Here is a 15944-nt window from a genome sequence, read left to right as displayed (position 1 = left end):
CAAGGATAGTACTTACTGGCCTTCTGAACTATATAAGCCTCTGTAATGAGGTAATTTGTGCATCATCATGACTACAAAACATAGTCCTCTTATATCTGACATCTCTGTATGAAGATTATGAGATGATTTATTAAGAACTCTCTAGTGTCTACTTCCTTAATGACACCAAAGCAGAGATTATTATTAATCAATTAAAGATAATGTGCAGCAAACAGCATCATTAAATGGAGTGGAAAAGGAATTAGGAATTAGTTCATTACCTTGATTTAATATGTCCAACTAATGTCTTCCCATCAACCAACTCTCTGAACACAACCCTTCAAACAAATGAAGAATGGATATGTTATACTTTTATATAAGTGAAACAACACTTGTCTACAGAAACATGCTATAATTATACTTTATTAACTTTGCACTAGCTGCACCTGTGGCTCTATAAGCATAACTTTGATCTGCGAACAAGAGCATGTTTTTAGAAGCAGACCTAATCATCTTTCTATTAAACACTTCTTTACTGCAAGGAAAGTTAAAAACGTACAGCTTATTTTATAACGATGTGAAACACCTGATACAAAATTTATGTGTCTGTGTGGAAGAATATTAATTTCCATTGAAAAATAGTACACGTAAATGATAGTTTAGCATCTTGATACATCCAGTACTTTTTCCCAATTTCTTACAATAAATTTTCTTCAATCTGCAAATAATACATCTCTTTCTGAATTTGATAACGTCATTTTTACATACTGAGTCAAAGTGCCATCATATACTAGACCAGGTATTCTTGCATACCAGATGGGTGTTTTAGATGAACTCTTAGAAAGAAATTATTGTGAAGATAAAGGTGGGTTCTTAACCTCACCTCACGGTGTAGAATTCTTCATGTGAGGAAGCTATCGAGCTAGCTTACAAGTCAGTGGTTCTACCCAGGTGCCCGCCTGCAATAAAAACAAGAGGGCCAAGATGGCCCTAGGTCGCTCACCTGAGAAACACACCATAACACAGCATATTAAACAGAGTAAACATGTTTGACCAAGTGATTTCATGGAAAAAAATATTCTGACCAATTATCATTAAAATTGGAGCAAAAATATTGAGTATAAGTAAATATTTTCTTTGATTTGACCTAGTGACCTAGTTTTTGACTCAAGATGACCCATATTCGAACTTGACCTAGATTTCATCAAGGCAATCATTCTGACAAAATTTCATGAAGATCAATTGAAAAATACAGCCTCTATCGCATACACAAGGTTTTTCTTTGATTTGACCTAGTGACCTACTTTTTGACCCAAGATGACCCATTTTCAAATCCGGCCTAGATTTCATTAAGGTAATCATTTTGACTTAATTTCAGGAAGATCAATTGAAAAAAACAGCCTCTATCGCATATACAAGCTTTTCCTTTGATTTGACCTAGTGACCTAGTATTTGACCCCAGATGACCCATATTCAAACTTGACCTAGATTTCATCAAGGCAATCATTCTGACCAAAAATTCATGAAGGTTAATTGAAAAATACAGCCTCTATCACATACACAATGTTTTTCTTTGATTTGACCTAGTGACCTAGTTTTTGACCCCAGATGACCCATTTTTAAACTTTGCCTAGATTTTATCAAGGTTATCATTCTGACCATAACTCATGAAGATTAATTGAAAAATACAGCCTCTATCACATACACAAGGTTTTTCTTTGATTTGACCTAGTGACCTAGTTTTTGACCCCAGATGACCCATTTTCAAACTTTGCTTAGATGTTATCAAGGTAATCATTCTGACCAAAATTCATGAAGATTAATTGAAAAAAACAGCCTCTATCGCATACACAAGGTTTTTCTTTGATTTGACCTAGTGACCTAGTTTTTGATTCCAGATGACCCATTTTCAAACCCTGGCTAGATTTCATCAAGATAATCATTCTGATGAAAATTCATGAAGATTAATTGAAAAATACAGCCTCTATCGCGTACACAAGGTTTTTCTTTTATTTGACCTAGTGACCTAGTTTTTGACCCCAGATGACCCATATTTGAACTCGGCCTAGATTTCATCAAGGTAATCATTCTGCCGAAAATTCATGAAGATTAATTGAAAAATACAGCCTCTATTGCATACACAAGGTTTTTCTTTGATTTGACCTAGTGACCTAGTTTTTGACCCCAGATGGCCCATTTTCGTAACTGGCCTAGATTTCATCAAGGTAATCATTCTGACCAAAATTCATGAAGATTAATTGAAAATACAGCCTCTATCGCATACACAAGGTTTTTCTTTGATTTGACCTAATGACCTAGTTTTTGACCCCAGATGACCCAGTTTCGAACTTGGCCTAGATTTCATCAAGATAATCATTCTGACCAAATTTCATGAAGATCAGTTGAAAAATACAGCCTCTATCGCATACACAAGCTAAATGTTGACAGACGACAGACAGACGACAGACGACAGACAGACGCCGGACATCGAGCGATCACAAAAACTCACCTGAGCATTGCTCAGGTGAGCTAAAAATGCTAGGAAGGGCACCCGGGATCTTTCTGCACCATGAAAAGCTGGAAACATCACCACATGGTCTAAATTGTGTTGGTGTGACTCTTATCCCAACAAAAACAAAAGGAGACTTTCAACAAGAGTGCCAGACTGTCACAAAATTCGTCCGTCTAAATATTCAGTTACGTATCATAAAGGTAATAATGTTGATCTTGTATGTCATGTTAACCCAAAAAAGAAGAGTAAGAAGGAATCATTTGTGAGGTTCCATGTGGGATGAAATTGACAATCAGATCAAAACTGAATGAACAAGGCTAATTTTGCAGATTTCGAGTAATTCAAGGGCCATAATCCAAGAGTGCCTGGGGTAATTTGGCTGATTATCAAACTTGGCCGAGATATTATACTCAAAAACATTATCAGCAAGTTTGGTGAAGTTCAGATGAAAACTGTTCAACTTTGAGAGCTGACATGGCTAAATTTGCAGTTTTTTGAGTAACTAAAGGGCTATAATCCAAGAGTGCCTTAGGTGATTTGGCTGGTTATCGAGATTGGCCCAGATATTTTGCCTACAAGCATTGTCAGTAAGTTTGGTAAAGACTGGATGAAAACTGTTCGACTTAGAAAGCGGACATGATTTTGAACACAGCCCGCCCGCCACAGGTGTTCACATATTACGCTATTTCAGAGATGGGTGTATAACAAGAGCTGTCCGTAAGACAGCTAGTGCTCAACTAAGTGAATCGTTGTCACAGAAGCAGGTAAATTAATATAATGTTTAGATATTAATAGTTTCAATCAAAACTTTAACCAGAAGTTTTCTAAGTCCAAAAGGGGGTATAATTTGCCCAAAATACAAGTCAGAGTTATGAGTCTTGATGCAATCAACTAGTTTTATAACCACCTAGAAGACACACGTGAAGTTTCAATTTAATATTTGCATTTGTTTCTCAGACCCAAAACTTTAACCAGAATTTTCTTAGTCCAAAAGGGGGCATAATTTGCCCAAAACACGTGTCAGAGTTATGGGGCTTGACCCAGTGAGGCTGGTAATTGATCTAGAAAAAGAAAAAAAAAATTTCAAATTTATATGCCTTAAAGTAATAGCTATATTTACTTGCATGCAAAACTTAACCAGGATTTTCTAAGTCCAAAAGGGGGCATAATTTAGCCAAAAATACAAGTCAGAGTTATTGGACTTGATGCTATCAACTAGATTTATAACCCTGAAGACACATGTGAAGTTTCATTTCAATATCTGAATTAGTTTTGGCGATAGTAACTTGCATGCAAAACTTTAACAGGAATTTTCTAAGTCAAAAAAGGGGAATAATTTGCCCAAAATACATGTCAGAGCTATGGGACTTGACCCAGTGAGGTAGGTAATTGACCTAGAAAAAGAAAAAAATAAGTTTCAAAGCTATATGCTTTTAAATGATAGTCATATGTACTTGCACGCAAAACTTTAACCAAGGTGTGACGCCAATGCCAGGGTGAGTAAAATAGCTAGACTCGAATAGTCGAGCTAAAAATGCATGTGTAAAATAATCAGAGATAATAACTGTAATTTTTCAAAAACGAAGTTATTTCATTATTCAACACATCACCCTTTTGAAGCTGGACTCTTTACCTTGCATCTTTTGTCCATTTCTCATTAGCTTTGGGTTCAACATTCATAAAACACTCTACTGCCTGGAATGGTAGATGTAGGAATTCTGGTTTTATGTCAGTAACCTCCTCCTCTGGTAACCATTCTGTGTTTCCGAAATCAACAAAAAACACCTGAAAATTGAAATCACATTTAGTTTTGATTAAATCAAACAAGCATGTAATTTAATGGTATCTAAGATGCTGAAATGAAGAAATGCACATTCCATTGAAATAAAGAATGCTGACTGAAAAAAAAAACAGCAAGGCAGTCTGACAGACAGCTATATCCCCTACCGCTGTTAAGGATAGTGAAAAGGTTTATTGTATTTGGCGAAAGCACTGACATTGTTAAGTATATTTTATAGTCCATATATGACGACATCAATGGATTTGTTCCTAGCGATATGCTTAGAGATAACTGGAATAAGTTTAACACAAGAGGGCCATGACGGCCCTATATCGCTCACCTGTTATCATTGCACTTGAGGACAAGAAGGTCCTGAGAAAAAATATCTAAGTCCGAAGGACAGTTACAACAAAGGGAAGAAATTTAACCAAAAAGAAAAAAAAAATTCTTACAAGGTACAGATATGTCAAAATACACCTAAAAATTGGAGGTACCATCCATGCTGTACCACAGAAAAAAGGTCTCCGTTTTTCCCTACGGCCAATAATAAAAAAGTTACTAAAAATAAGCTATTTATAGTAACGTAAAAGGGAAGTAATTAAAAAAAAATTATTGTAAGTGAACAAAAGAAGGATCTGCCAAATAAATCTGTTGACATAAATGAAATTTCAGATCAGTATCTTCATTAGTTAAGGAGATATACCCATTTTAATTTGAAATAAAGGGAGGTAATTCGACATAAAATCAGTCCATAGTTATCTACCCTGATTGGCTCAGTCCAACTAATGATAATAATGAAATTTCAAATAATTCCTATAAGTACTTACTGATATAAATCCATTTTTATTACAATCAGGGGAGGTAATCAAATATAAAATAACTCTGAACCTACGCTTGGATCTGACTTGTCATGGAATCCAAGAATTATTGTTGTTGAAGTTATTTTGGAAGTTTGTATCAAATAAAACCATAAATGAAGTCTCTATATGGCTGCAAAAGCCAAAATAGCCAATTTTAGACCTTTAAGGGGCCATAACTCTGGAACCCATGAAGAAATCTGGCCAGTTAAGGTAGTTCTGCACGTTTGGATCGAAACTTTTTCTACAATGTAGAATTTGATTAAACTCCAATTTTTCAAAACTTCAGAATATATCTAGAAAATTCAGCAAATAAAAAAGATAGGGTCGTGTACTTGATTTTTTGCTACACTGATTTGAAAAATATGGACCTCACGCAATATTTCATAATGGGAGTCTATGGGAAAATCGTAAGTTTCATAACATTTTCGCGAATAGAATTTTTTTCTACAATGTAGATTTGGATGAAACTTCTCACAGTTGTAAAAAAACACATGGTCTATAATTTGATGAAATAAAATGTATAGGTCCGTGTGCTTACTTTTGAGATATTTGACCATGATTAAAGGGAACCGGACATTTCACGTTGATTTTAAGACATTGTTTGTAATATTTTAATGTACCATATGATTTAAGATCATATTTTGACTTTAGAAATATAGCAACAATGTCATTGTAATAAATTTACGCACAGGTTTCGATTTATTCATACACTGATTTTCATTTCCGTACGCCGAATCCAGGCATTATTCTACGTTTTCCGGATAAATGACGTTACGCCATCACTTCCGGTTTTTCAAACGTGCAGAACTACCTTAAAGAAAGGAACCATGATCTTGTGGTGATACAAGTTGTGTGCAAGTTTGGTTAAAATCGAATTATAAATGAAGCTGCTATTGTGCAGACAAGGTCAAAATAGCTAATTTTGGCCCTTTCAGGGGCCATAACTCTGGAACCCATTATGGGATCTGGCTGGTTCAACTAAGGAATCAGGATCTTATGGTGACACAAGTTGTGTGCAAGTTTGATTAAATTCAAATCATAAATGAAGCTGCTATTGTGCAGACAAGGTCAAAATAGCTAATTCTGGCCCTTTCAGGGGCCATCACTCTGGAACCCATAAAGGAATCTGGCCAGTTCAAAAAAAGAACCAAGATCTTATGGTGATACAAGTTGTGTGCAAGTTTGGTTAAAATCAAATCAAAAATGAAGCTGCTATTGTGCAGACAAGGTCAAAACAGCTAATTTTGGCCCTTTCAGGGGCCATAACTCTGGAACCCATAATAGAATCTGGCTGGTTCAAAAAAGGAACCCAGATCTTATGGTGATACAAGTTGTGTGCAAGTTTGGTTAAAATAAAATCATAAATGAAACCACTATCGTGCAGACACGAAATTGTTGATGCACGCATGGACGGACGGACGACGGACGATGGAGGAAGGGTGATCACAAAAAGCTCACCTTGTCACTATGTGACAGGTGAGCTAATAAAAAGAATCATGAGTATACATTACAGCCAAGTCATATTAACAGGGTTCATACAGATCTTGGATACAAGAATTCCATGACTTTTCCATGACACTGCCTGGTTTTCCATGATGCAATCCAAACATACGAAACTCGAAATAAATGCAATGATACACTCATTTTATTGGCATACAAAGACTTTTATTTCGAAATATTTGCAAAATAAGACTTCAGTAGTTTTTTTTTCTTTTTGAACTGTTATGTAAGCCGCCTTTCTTTCACCACATGAAAATTTCTGAGCAATCTTGCTATCAGGGAACATTTTTTGGAAAAGTTTATCACTGTCAGCAGAAGATTTGTATGATTGATGTGATGTTATTAGTTTCAGTGTTCATAATATTTCAGCCCTTGTTACATCCTCCTTAGACACAAAGGAGTCTATCCACTGGCACTTTGTCTTGGACATTGTTCTTGAGTGGGTGGGGGAATACACATATCAGACACGACAGTTTCCTCGCGTTTTGTTTCCACAGGTTTGAAAAAAGATTTTAATGTGTCACATGTTTTTGTCGTTTTATCACAGAGTTCAATGCTTGCAACATGTTGTCCACCTTTCATGTGCAATTTTATTGCAGTTTCGCCCATATTTGACAGATCGATAAGTTTGTCTCAGACGGTGCATAAGGCTTTCCCGTTATCTGACTTGAAAGGCTTTAACCATGCTTTGTATTGTTCATTCCTTTCCCAGTTAGTGTTGTATCGGCAACTTCTTTTCTGACTCATATTTTACTATTTTTAACTATTTCACGCTTAGTTTCGTTTTTAAAAGTACAACGTAAATAAACCAGAAACGGTGCAATAGTAAACTTAACGGTCATTTCGTACCCAACCAGATTCGACCCCAATATTGACGTAAATTACTGATTGTTCGATTACGCGTTTAAATCTGGATTTTTCTGATATTAAATTAAAACAGATGTAATCGTTTTATGCACATACAGACTTATTCCAGATCACTTTCCTACTTTCCATGACGATTTTTAAATTTTCCATGACATTTCCATGACAAAATGCAAAAATTCAATTTTCCCTGACTTTTCCAGACATATCTCGTTTTCCATGACTTTTCCAGACCTGTGCGAACCCTGTATTAAAATCCTTCAAGGGGTTTAAGAAATACAGAGCAGACACAAAATGGAACACTAAAACCTTTGACCTTGAGCTGTGACCTTGACTTTAAGCTGACATGGCTGACTCATGAGTTCTGCATACCATCTTGATGAGGTGATCGTTTTGACCCATTTCATGAAAATCCTTCAAGGGGTTTAAATTATAATGAGCGGACACAATTGTTACGGATGGAAGGAGACCATTCCTATAACCTCCCATCACTCATGCTGGGTGTTTAATGAAGTTATAGAAGTTATGCCTTGGTTAAACAAGAGCTGTCTGAGGACAGCAATGTGCTCGACTATTCAACAGCCTTGTCAACTGAATAAATATCATGAAAAAGGGGCATAATTTCATATCAAGAGGGTTATGATGACCCTGAATCGCTCACCTGGGTAATATGAGCCACATGTTTCAAATGGCAAACTGATGCTAAAATATCAGAAAGAAAGTCAGTAGGCCACATTCATGGTCAATGAAAGAAAGTTTTAAGATTGGTATGCAAAACTGTACATGTCATCCAAATTTCAAGGCTGTATCTTAAAAAACAAGAAAGTAGGGCAGTAGGTCAAGTGACCCCTAATCGCTTGGGTCATCAGGTAATTATAATTAAACAGTCTAGGAAATATGATCTGATAACTTTTGAAGTATTTTTTCCTAAATAACTCATAATTATAACAAGTGACCCCCAGGGCAGGGCCTCTTTTCACCCCAGGGACATAAATTTGAAAAAGTTGTTAAGAGATCCACCAGGAAATGTTACATACCAAATATCAAATGCCTAGGCTTTAAACTTTCTGACAAGAAGATCTTTAATTTGTTTTCCTATATAAGTCTATGTTAAACTTGGTGCCCACAGGGCAGGGCCTCTTTTCGCCCTAAGGACATAATTTGAACGATTTTAGTAGAGAAACACCAGGAAAGGCAACATACCAAATATCAAATGCCTAGGCCTTGCAGTTTCAGGCAAGAAGATTTTTATTAAAGTTTATTTCCTATATAAGTCTTTGTAAAACATGAGACCGCCACAGGGCAGGGCCTCTTTTTACCCCAGAGGCATAATTTGATCAATCTTGGTAAAGGACTACTAGGCAATGCAATATACCAAAAATCAAAAGCCTAGGCCTTGAAATTTCAGACAAGAAGATTTTTAAAGTTTTTTACTATACAAGTCTATGTTAAATTTGTGACCCCTGGGGCGTGGCTTCTTTTCACCCCAGCGGCACAATTTGAAAAATCTTGACAGAGGACTATAAGATGATGTCACATGCCAAATATCAAGGCTCTATGCCTTGTGGTTTTGGACAAGAAGATTTTTCAAGATTTTCCTTTCAGTTGACATGGAATTAAACTCTTAGAAATATTTTGAAAGGGGAACACCCAAGGATCATTCCTGTAAAGTTTGGTGTAATTCTGCCCAGTGGTTTTCAAGAATAAGATTTTTTTAGAAAATGTTGACGGCCACCAGACAATAAGCGGTCACAAAAAAGGCCCAAGCGTTCTTGAGTTATCATCCAGAAACCGTTTTACTGTTCCTGGTCACTGTGACCTTGAGCTTTGACCTACTGACCTCAAAATCAATAGGGGCATCTGCTGGTCTTGACCAATCTCCCTATCATCTTTGATGATCCTAGGCCCAAGTGTTCTTGAGTTACCATCCGGAAACTGTTTAATTGTTCAGGGTCACTGTGACCTTGACTTCTTACATACTGATCTCAAAATCAATAGGGGTCATCTGCTGGTCATGATTAACCTCCCTATCAACCTTCATGATCCTAGGCCCAAGCATTCTTGAGTTATCATCCAGAAACCGTTTATCTGTTCTGGGTCACTGTGACCTTGAAATCTTACATACTGATCTCAAAATCAATAGGGTTCATCTGCTGGTGATGATCAACCCTATCAACTTTCATGATCCTAGGTCCAAGCGTTATTGAATTATCATCCGGAAACGGATTGGTCTACATTTCGACCGAGCAACAGACCGACATCTGCAAAACAATATACCCCTCCTTCTTCGAAGGGGCGCATAAAAAAAGTTATGGAACCTGTGCAATGCAAGTCAGTTCTTAATAGTGAATAAGTGTGTAAAGTTTCAATCCATTCCCACAGGTGGTAACTGAGATACCAGTTTACATACAAACACCTAATTAAATTGGGACACCAATGCCTACGAATGTTGAGCCCAATAGCTCTAGCTATTCTTTGAATAGGTGAGCTAAAAAAAAGTAATTTCTAAGTATATTAAATTTATTTCTTAAAAGCCTTTCAGTTTCCCAAAAGAAGTATGTAATAAAAGCATTTGAATGCTTGACTAAAGCAAACTTGTTACCACTGCATGCTATGCAGTATATTACCTTGACCTTTTCTTCTGTGACTTCAATGATACGTGCCCGGTACCAGCTCTGGTCTAAGGAAAATCTAGCGACAACAATTTCACCAATTGCTCTCAACAACAGACTCCCATCATGAGCAGGCCGCTTCTTGTACTCAGTACTGTAAAATATCAACCCCTCTATTAATGTTTAGGCAATGCATTTTAGTCAAGACCATTTGTCTACCACAATGAATCCCATTATGTAGAATTATGATGCAAAGCAAATCAATATTTACAAAACTAAGAAATAATTATTGAAACTAGAATGTGTCTTTAGGGGCAATAATTCAAAAGTTTATAGACTTAAGGGGGTATAGCCTCAACAAACATTTTATATAAAGGATTCATTATTCTAGGCCATATACTTTTTGAACTATGAGCATCACAAACAAAAAATCCACTATTCTGTATACTTCAGGGGCAGGTAATTAGCACTAAAATCTCAATAAAGAATGCCAAGTGTTCAAGGTCAAATCATGATAAAGACTCATGCAAGGTTTCATCAATTTACATCAAATACTTTTTGAGCTAGGCATGTCATTATGTGAAAATGTGCATTTCTGACTATTTCAGGGGCCATAACTCTAGAAATAGGGGCGGAGCCAGACGAAAAATAGAAGGTGTGGAAGTTCATATCATAATAAAGACTCACGCAAGGTTTCATCAATTCAAGTGAAATATTTTTTGAGCTAGGCACGTCACAAGGTGAAAATGTGCATTTTTGACTATTTCAGGGGCCATAACTCTGGAACTAGGGCGCAGAGCCAGATAAAAAACAGCTGTAACATGAGACAGCGCGCTCGACTATTTCGATGCTGGATAATGAAATTGGGCACATCTGAGGAAGCTGTAGTTGTCACTGGACTGTTTAATAACTCCAGTGTGGATAAAGTTATTGGACAAAAGCTTAAGTCTGTGTCAAAAGTATTATGTAATAACAGAGAAAAAGATAAAGTGTATCAAAACATTAAATAAGTATAAAAGGGACATAATTCATGGAAACTTCCAACATGATAGTGGGCTAAAAATCAATAAATCAATAATCAATCAATCTGCTGGTTATGATCAACCTCCCTATCAACTTTCACGATCCTAGGCCCACGTGTTCTTCAGTTATTATCCGGAAATGGATTGGTCTACATAACGACCGACAGACCAACCGACATCTGCAAAACAATGTACCCCTCCTTCTTCGAAGAGATAAAGAGAAAATGCATCAAAACTTTAACCAAGGTGCAGATGCGAAAGGACACCAATGCAGGGTCGAGTAGGACAGCTCTCCATACTTCATATAGTCAAGCTAAAAATAGGTGTGTAAGTTCATATCATGATTAAGACTCATGCAAGGTTTCATCAATTTATATCAAATACTTTTTGAGCTAGGCACACCACAAGGTAAAAATGTGCAGTTTTGTCTACATTAGGGGCCATAACTCTGGAAATAGGGGGCTGAGCCTGATGAAAAATAGGAGGTGTGCAAGTTCATAGTAAAATTTAGGTAACTATTAGCAACCCTTATACCAACTAAGTGGTCCACTTCATGAATTCACTAAGGTACTGTATTTTACCTAAGTCTTGGGACAGCATAAAATAATTATTTTTTTCACTGTCCCAAGACTTATTTCCCGAAAAATAATTATTTTGAAAAGTGTCCCAAAAATATGGACACAATAATCGTCATCGGGTAACATCCCCCACCCACCCGTGTTGAAAGCGGAAAAAAACAAGAGCTGTCTCCGTAGGATGACACATGCCCCCGATGGCACTTTGAATGAATAGTTATGGCCAATGTTAGAGTTTAGGACCTTTGAGCTACGGAGCTGGGTCTTGTGCGCGACACATCGTCTTACTGTGTCACACATTCATGCATAGTTATTTTAAAATCCATGCATGAATGACAAAAATAAGGACCGGACATGCCCATCAATGCACTATCATGAAAAATGATCTTTAACGTCTAAGTGTGACCTTGACCTTTGAGCTACGGACCTGGGTCTTGCGCACTGCACGTCGTCTTACTGTGGTACACATTCATGCCAAGTTATTTGAAAATCAATCCATCGATGACAAAGATATGGACCGGACACGCCCATCAATGCACTATCCTTAAACGTCTAAGTGTGACCTTGACCTTTGAGCTACGGACCTGGGTCTTGCGCACTGCATGTCGTCTTACTGTGGTACACATTCATGCCAAGTTATTTGAAAATCCATCCATGGATGACAAAGATATGGACCGGACACGCCCATCAATGCACTATCCTTTAACGTCTAAGTGTGACCTTGACCTTTGAGCTACGGACCTGGGTCTTGCGCACTGCACGTCGTCTTACTGTGGTACACATTCATGCCAAGTTATTTGAAAATCCATCCATCGATGACAAAGATATGGACCGGACACGCCCATCAATGCACTATCCTTTAACGTCTAAGTGTGACCTTGACCTTTGAGCTACGGACCTGGGTCTTGCGCACTGCACGTCGTCTTACTGTGGTACACATTCGTGCTAAGTTATTTGAAAATCCATCCATCGATGACAAAGATATGGACCGGACACGAAAATTGCGGACAGACCGACAGACTGACAGACCGACAGACAGACAGACGGTTCAAAAACTATATGCCTCCCTTCGGGGGCATAAAAACACAACGATTATCGGTAATTATTCTGTTGATAAACAAAGTAATTGGCCTTGTTTTCATCATCAATTAACATCCCCTCAAAGGGCTAAAAGAAGTGTGTCGGTATCATGACATTAGAAGTGGAGATCAAAGCGGTATAGTTTCCCCGAGATTTTTATGGCATTACGTCATGTTTTCGCGCCATGTTGCACATCACTGTTTGATCGTACCGCCTCGGTTCTTAAGTGCTGAGAAGTAGATATAGTGTTGTAACAATCAATAAAAAAAGAAGAATATCTTATTATAAAGTGTCGTGTCAAAAAATACATGTACATGTACAAAGATTCATTCAAAACTTATTAAAAATACGCAACAACATCATTATTGTTTTTGTTTTTTAACCGCATTTTCTATTTACGTTCACGAGTTCACGTAACAGAAATCTGTTTTACTTCATATTTTTAAATTGCTGCCGCCTTTTCATTATTTAAGATTTTTCTATTCTGTTTTTTGTGCTTTCTGGTCAAAAGTCTGAATTTTATGCCCATAGTTTGTATCATTTATTTACTTTTAGAAAGAAATAAGTATTTAGGATCGCGCTGTTTGAAATTTTGCAAGTAATTTTATGAAAATTCGACCGTTTTTATAGAATTTTGCCAACATTTCTGTCGATACCATTTTAAAATTGTTATAGAATTCAAACTATATTACTTCTCAATCGGTGTTGAAAATCTGAAGCGACAAAATCAAAAAATGAATGCGTGACGCGCGTTTTTTTGTATACGTGTCGATGAACAAAAGTAACAGCGTTGTAAGTTAGACATTACGATAGGTCGCACGTGCTCGTGGAATGGAAAATTACCGGCATGGCGTTTTGATATCTGTACGATTCGCGGGTAAATTCCAGTCAGTGGTAAATAAAAATAAACAAATAACGGAAAATGGACTTCCTGGCTGCAGCAAAAAAAAAATACAACACTTAACTGGTATGGTAAAAAAACACTTTACTAGTAAAAACACGACACGAAAATGTTAAAAAAAATAGTCTTTGGTTCTTATAATTATTTGATATTTTGCTCGATACAACACCATACAATGTATAATAATGGTATTTGGGTTACATCTTGAATCAGTACAAACCTTAGTCCCAACACTTAGGGACGAAAAATACGCTGAGAAAATACATGTCCAAAAACTTAGGGTCAAGAAAAATAATTATTTTTCCACATTTTAGGGGTGTCCCAAGATTTAGGGTGTCCCAAGACTTAGGTGAAATACAGTACTTTGTAAACCTGGTATAACTAGAGTTGTCACAGGAGTGACGAATTATACCCCCACAATATGGCCTTGTCACAGACCTAAGCCAATGTCAAAGCCAATATTGCTTGACTTTTGACCTACTGACCTCAAAATTAATACAGGTCATCTGCTGGTCATGATCAACCTCCCTATGAAGTTTCATAATCCTCAGCCCAAGCGTTCTCAAGTTATTGTCGGGAAAAGGTTTAAATGTTCTGGTCACTCTGACCTTTGGAACTCAAAATCAACAGGGGTCATCTGCTGGTCATGACCAACCTCCCTATTAAGTTTTGTGATCCTAGTCCAAAGTGTTCTGAAGTTGTTGTCCGGAAACCGTTTTAAATGTTCGAGGTCACTGTGACCTTGACCTGTGACCTACTGACTTAAAAATCATAAGGGCTCATCTGCTGGTCATAACCAACCTCCCTATCAATTTTCATGATCCTAGGCCCAAGCGTTCTCAAGTTATCACCCAGAATTTGTTTAACTGTTTCAAGTCACTGTGACCTTGACCTTTGAAATACTAATTTCAAAGTCAAATTTTACCTGTATTTTATCATGTTACACCTGTGTACAGAAAATTATGATCCTAGACCCAAGCGTTCTCAAGTTATCATCCGGAAACCGTTTAACTGTTCTGAGTCTCTGTGTCCTTGACCTTTGACCTACTGACCTCAAAGTCAAAGTAGACCTGTATTTCACGATATTACACCTGTGTACAAAAAATTATGATCCTAGATCCAAGCGTTCTCAAATTACCATCTGGAAACCGTTTAATTGTTTCGAGTCACTGTGACTTTGACCTTTGACCTACTGACCCCAAAGTAGAACTTCAACTGTATTTTCTGATGTTACACATCCTGTGTACCAAAAATTATTATTCTAGACCCAAGTGTTTTCAAGTTATCATCCGGAAACCTTTAACTGTTTCGAGTCACTGTGACCTTGACCTTTGACCTACTGACCCCAAAGTCGTACTTGGCCTGTATTTTTTGATGTTACACCTGTGCACCAAAAATTATTTAAATCGGTCAAGCCTTTCATGAGTTATCATCTGGAAACCATGAAAACCAACGGACTGACAGAGAAGCTCACTCCTATATATCCCCTAAACTTTATTTTGTGGGGGTATAATAAACAAATGTGAATCAATAAGAGATCACAGAGTGATCTTGGCGCCCACCAATGTACCATTTTTGAGTGTTCCAAATTTCAAGACTTATTGACTAGCTCAAGGTCAAATTTTCATTTCCGTGCACAACACTGTGCATGTGGTCCAAATTCGAAAGCTGTAGCTTGAGAAATGTGAAAGTAGGTCACTAGATCAATTTCAAGGACAAAGTTCTTTGAACACAAAACTATGCATGTGCATCAAGTTTGAAGACTGTAGTTTGAGAAATCAGAAAGTAGGTCACTAGGTCAATCTTAAGGTCAAAGTTTATTTCGGTACACAAAACTATGCAAGTAGTCCAAATTTGAAGGTTGTAGCTTGAGAAATGTGAAAGTAGGTCACTAGGTCAAAATCAAGATCAAATTTCACTTCAGAACACAAATCTATGCATGTGGTCCAAATTTGAAGCATTTACCTTCAAAAATGTGAAAGTAGGTCACTAGGTCAATGTCAAGGTCAAAGTTTGTTGCGGTACACAGACCTATGCATGTGGTCTAAATCTGAAGCCTGTAGCTACAGAAATGTGAAAGTAGGTCACTAGGTCAATCTTAAGGTCAAAGTTCATTTAGGTACACAAAACTATGCAAGTGGCCCAAATTTAAAGGTTGTAGCTTGAGAAATGTGAAAGTAGGTCACTAGGTCAAAATCAAGGTCAAATTTTATTTCGGAACACAGAACTATGCATGTGGTCCAAATTTGAAGCCTGTAC

At 37.0% G+C, this 15944-nt stretch overlaps 1 protein-coding gene across 4 annotated transcripts in view; it reads right to left on the bottom strand.

The window, feature by feature from the left end:
- Positions 1-15944, bottom strand: part of LOC123530424 (uncharacterized) — a 132475-nt gene that overhangs the window by 5039 nt on the left and 111492 nt on the right. For all 4 annotated transcript variants that reach the window (XM_053521551.1, XM_053521552.1, XM_053521554.1 and 1 more), the window contains 3 exons: positions 10123-10261; positions 4125-4276; positions 261-317 (listed from right to left, as the gene is read on the bottom strand). In XM_053521551.1, coding sequence (XP_053377526.1) covers positions 261-317; positions 4125-4276; positions 10123-10261 — 348 coding nt within the window. The remainder of the gene's footprint in view (positions 1-260; positions 318-4124; positions 4277-10122; positions 10262-15944) is intronic.

The sequence above is a fragment of the Mercenaria mercenaria genome, chromosome 13 (genome assembly GCF_021730395.1).
Source record: "Mercenaria mercenaria strain notata chromosome 13, MADL_Memer_1, whole genome shotgun sequence".
Classification (NCBI taxonomy): domain Eukaryota; kingdom Metazoa; phylum Mollusca; class Bivalvia; order Venerida; family Veneridae; genus Mercenaria; species Mercenaria mercenaria.
The sequence above is the reverse complement of the archived record's forward strand: the minus strand, read 5'-3'. Positions and strand labels throughout refer to the sequence as shown.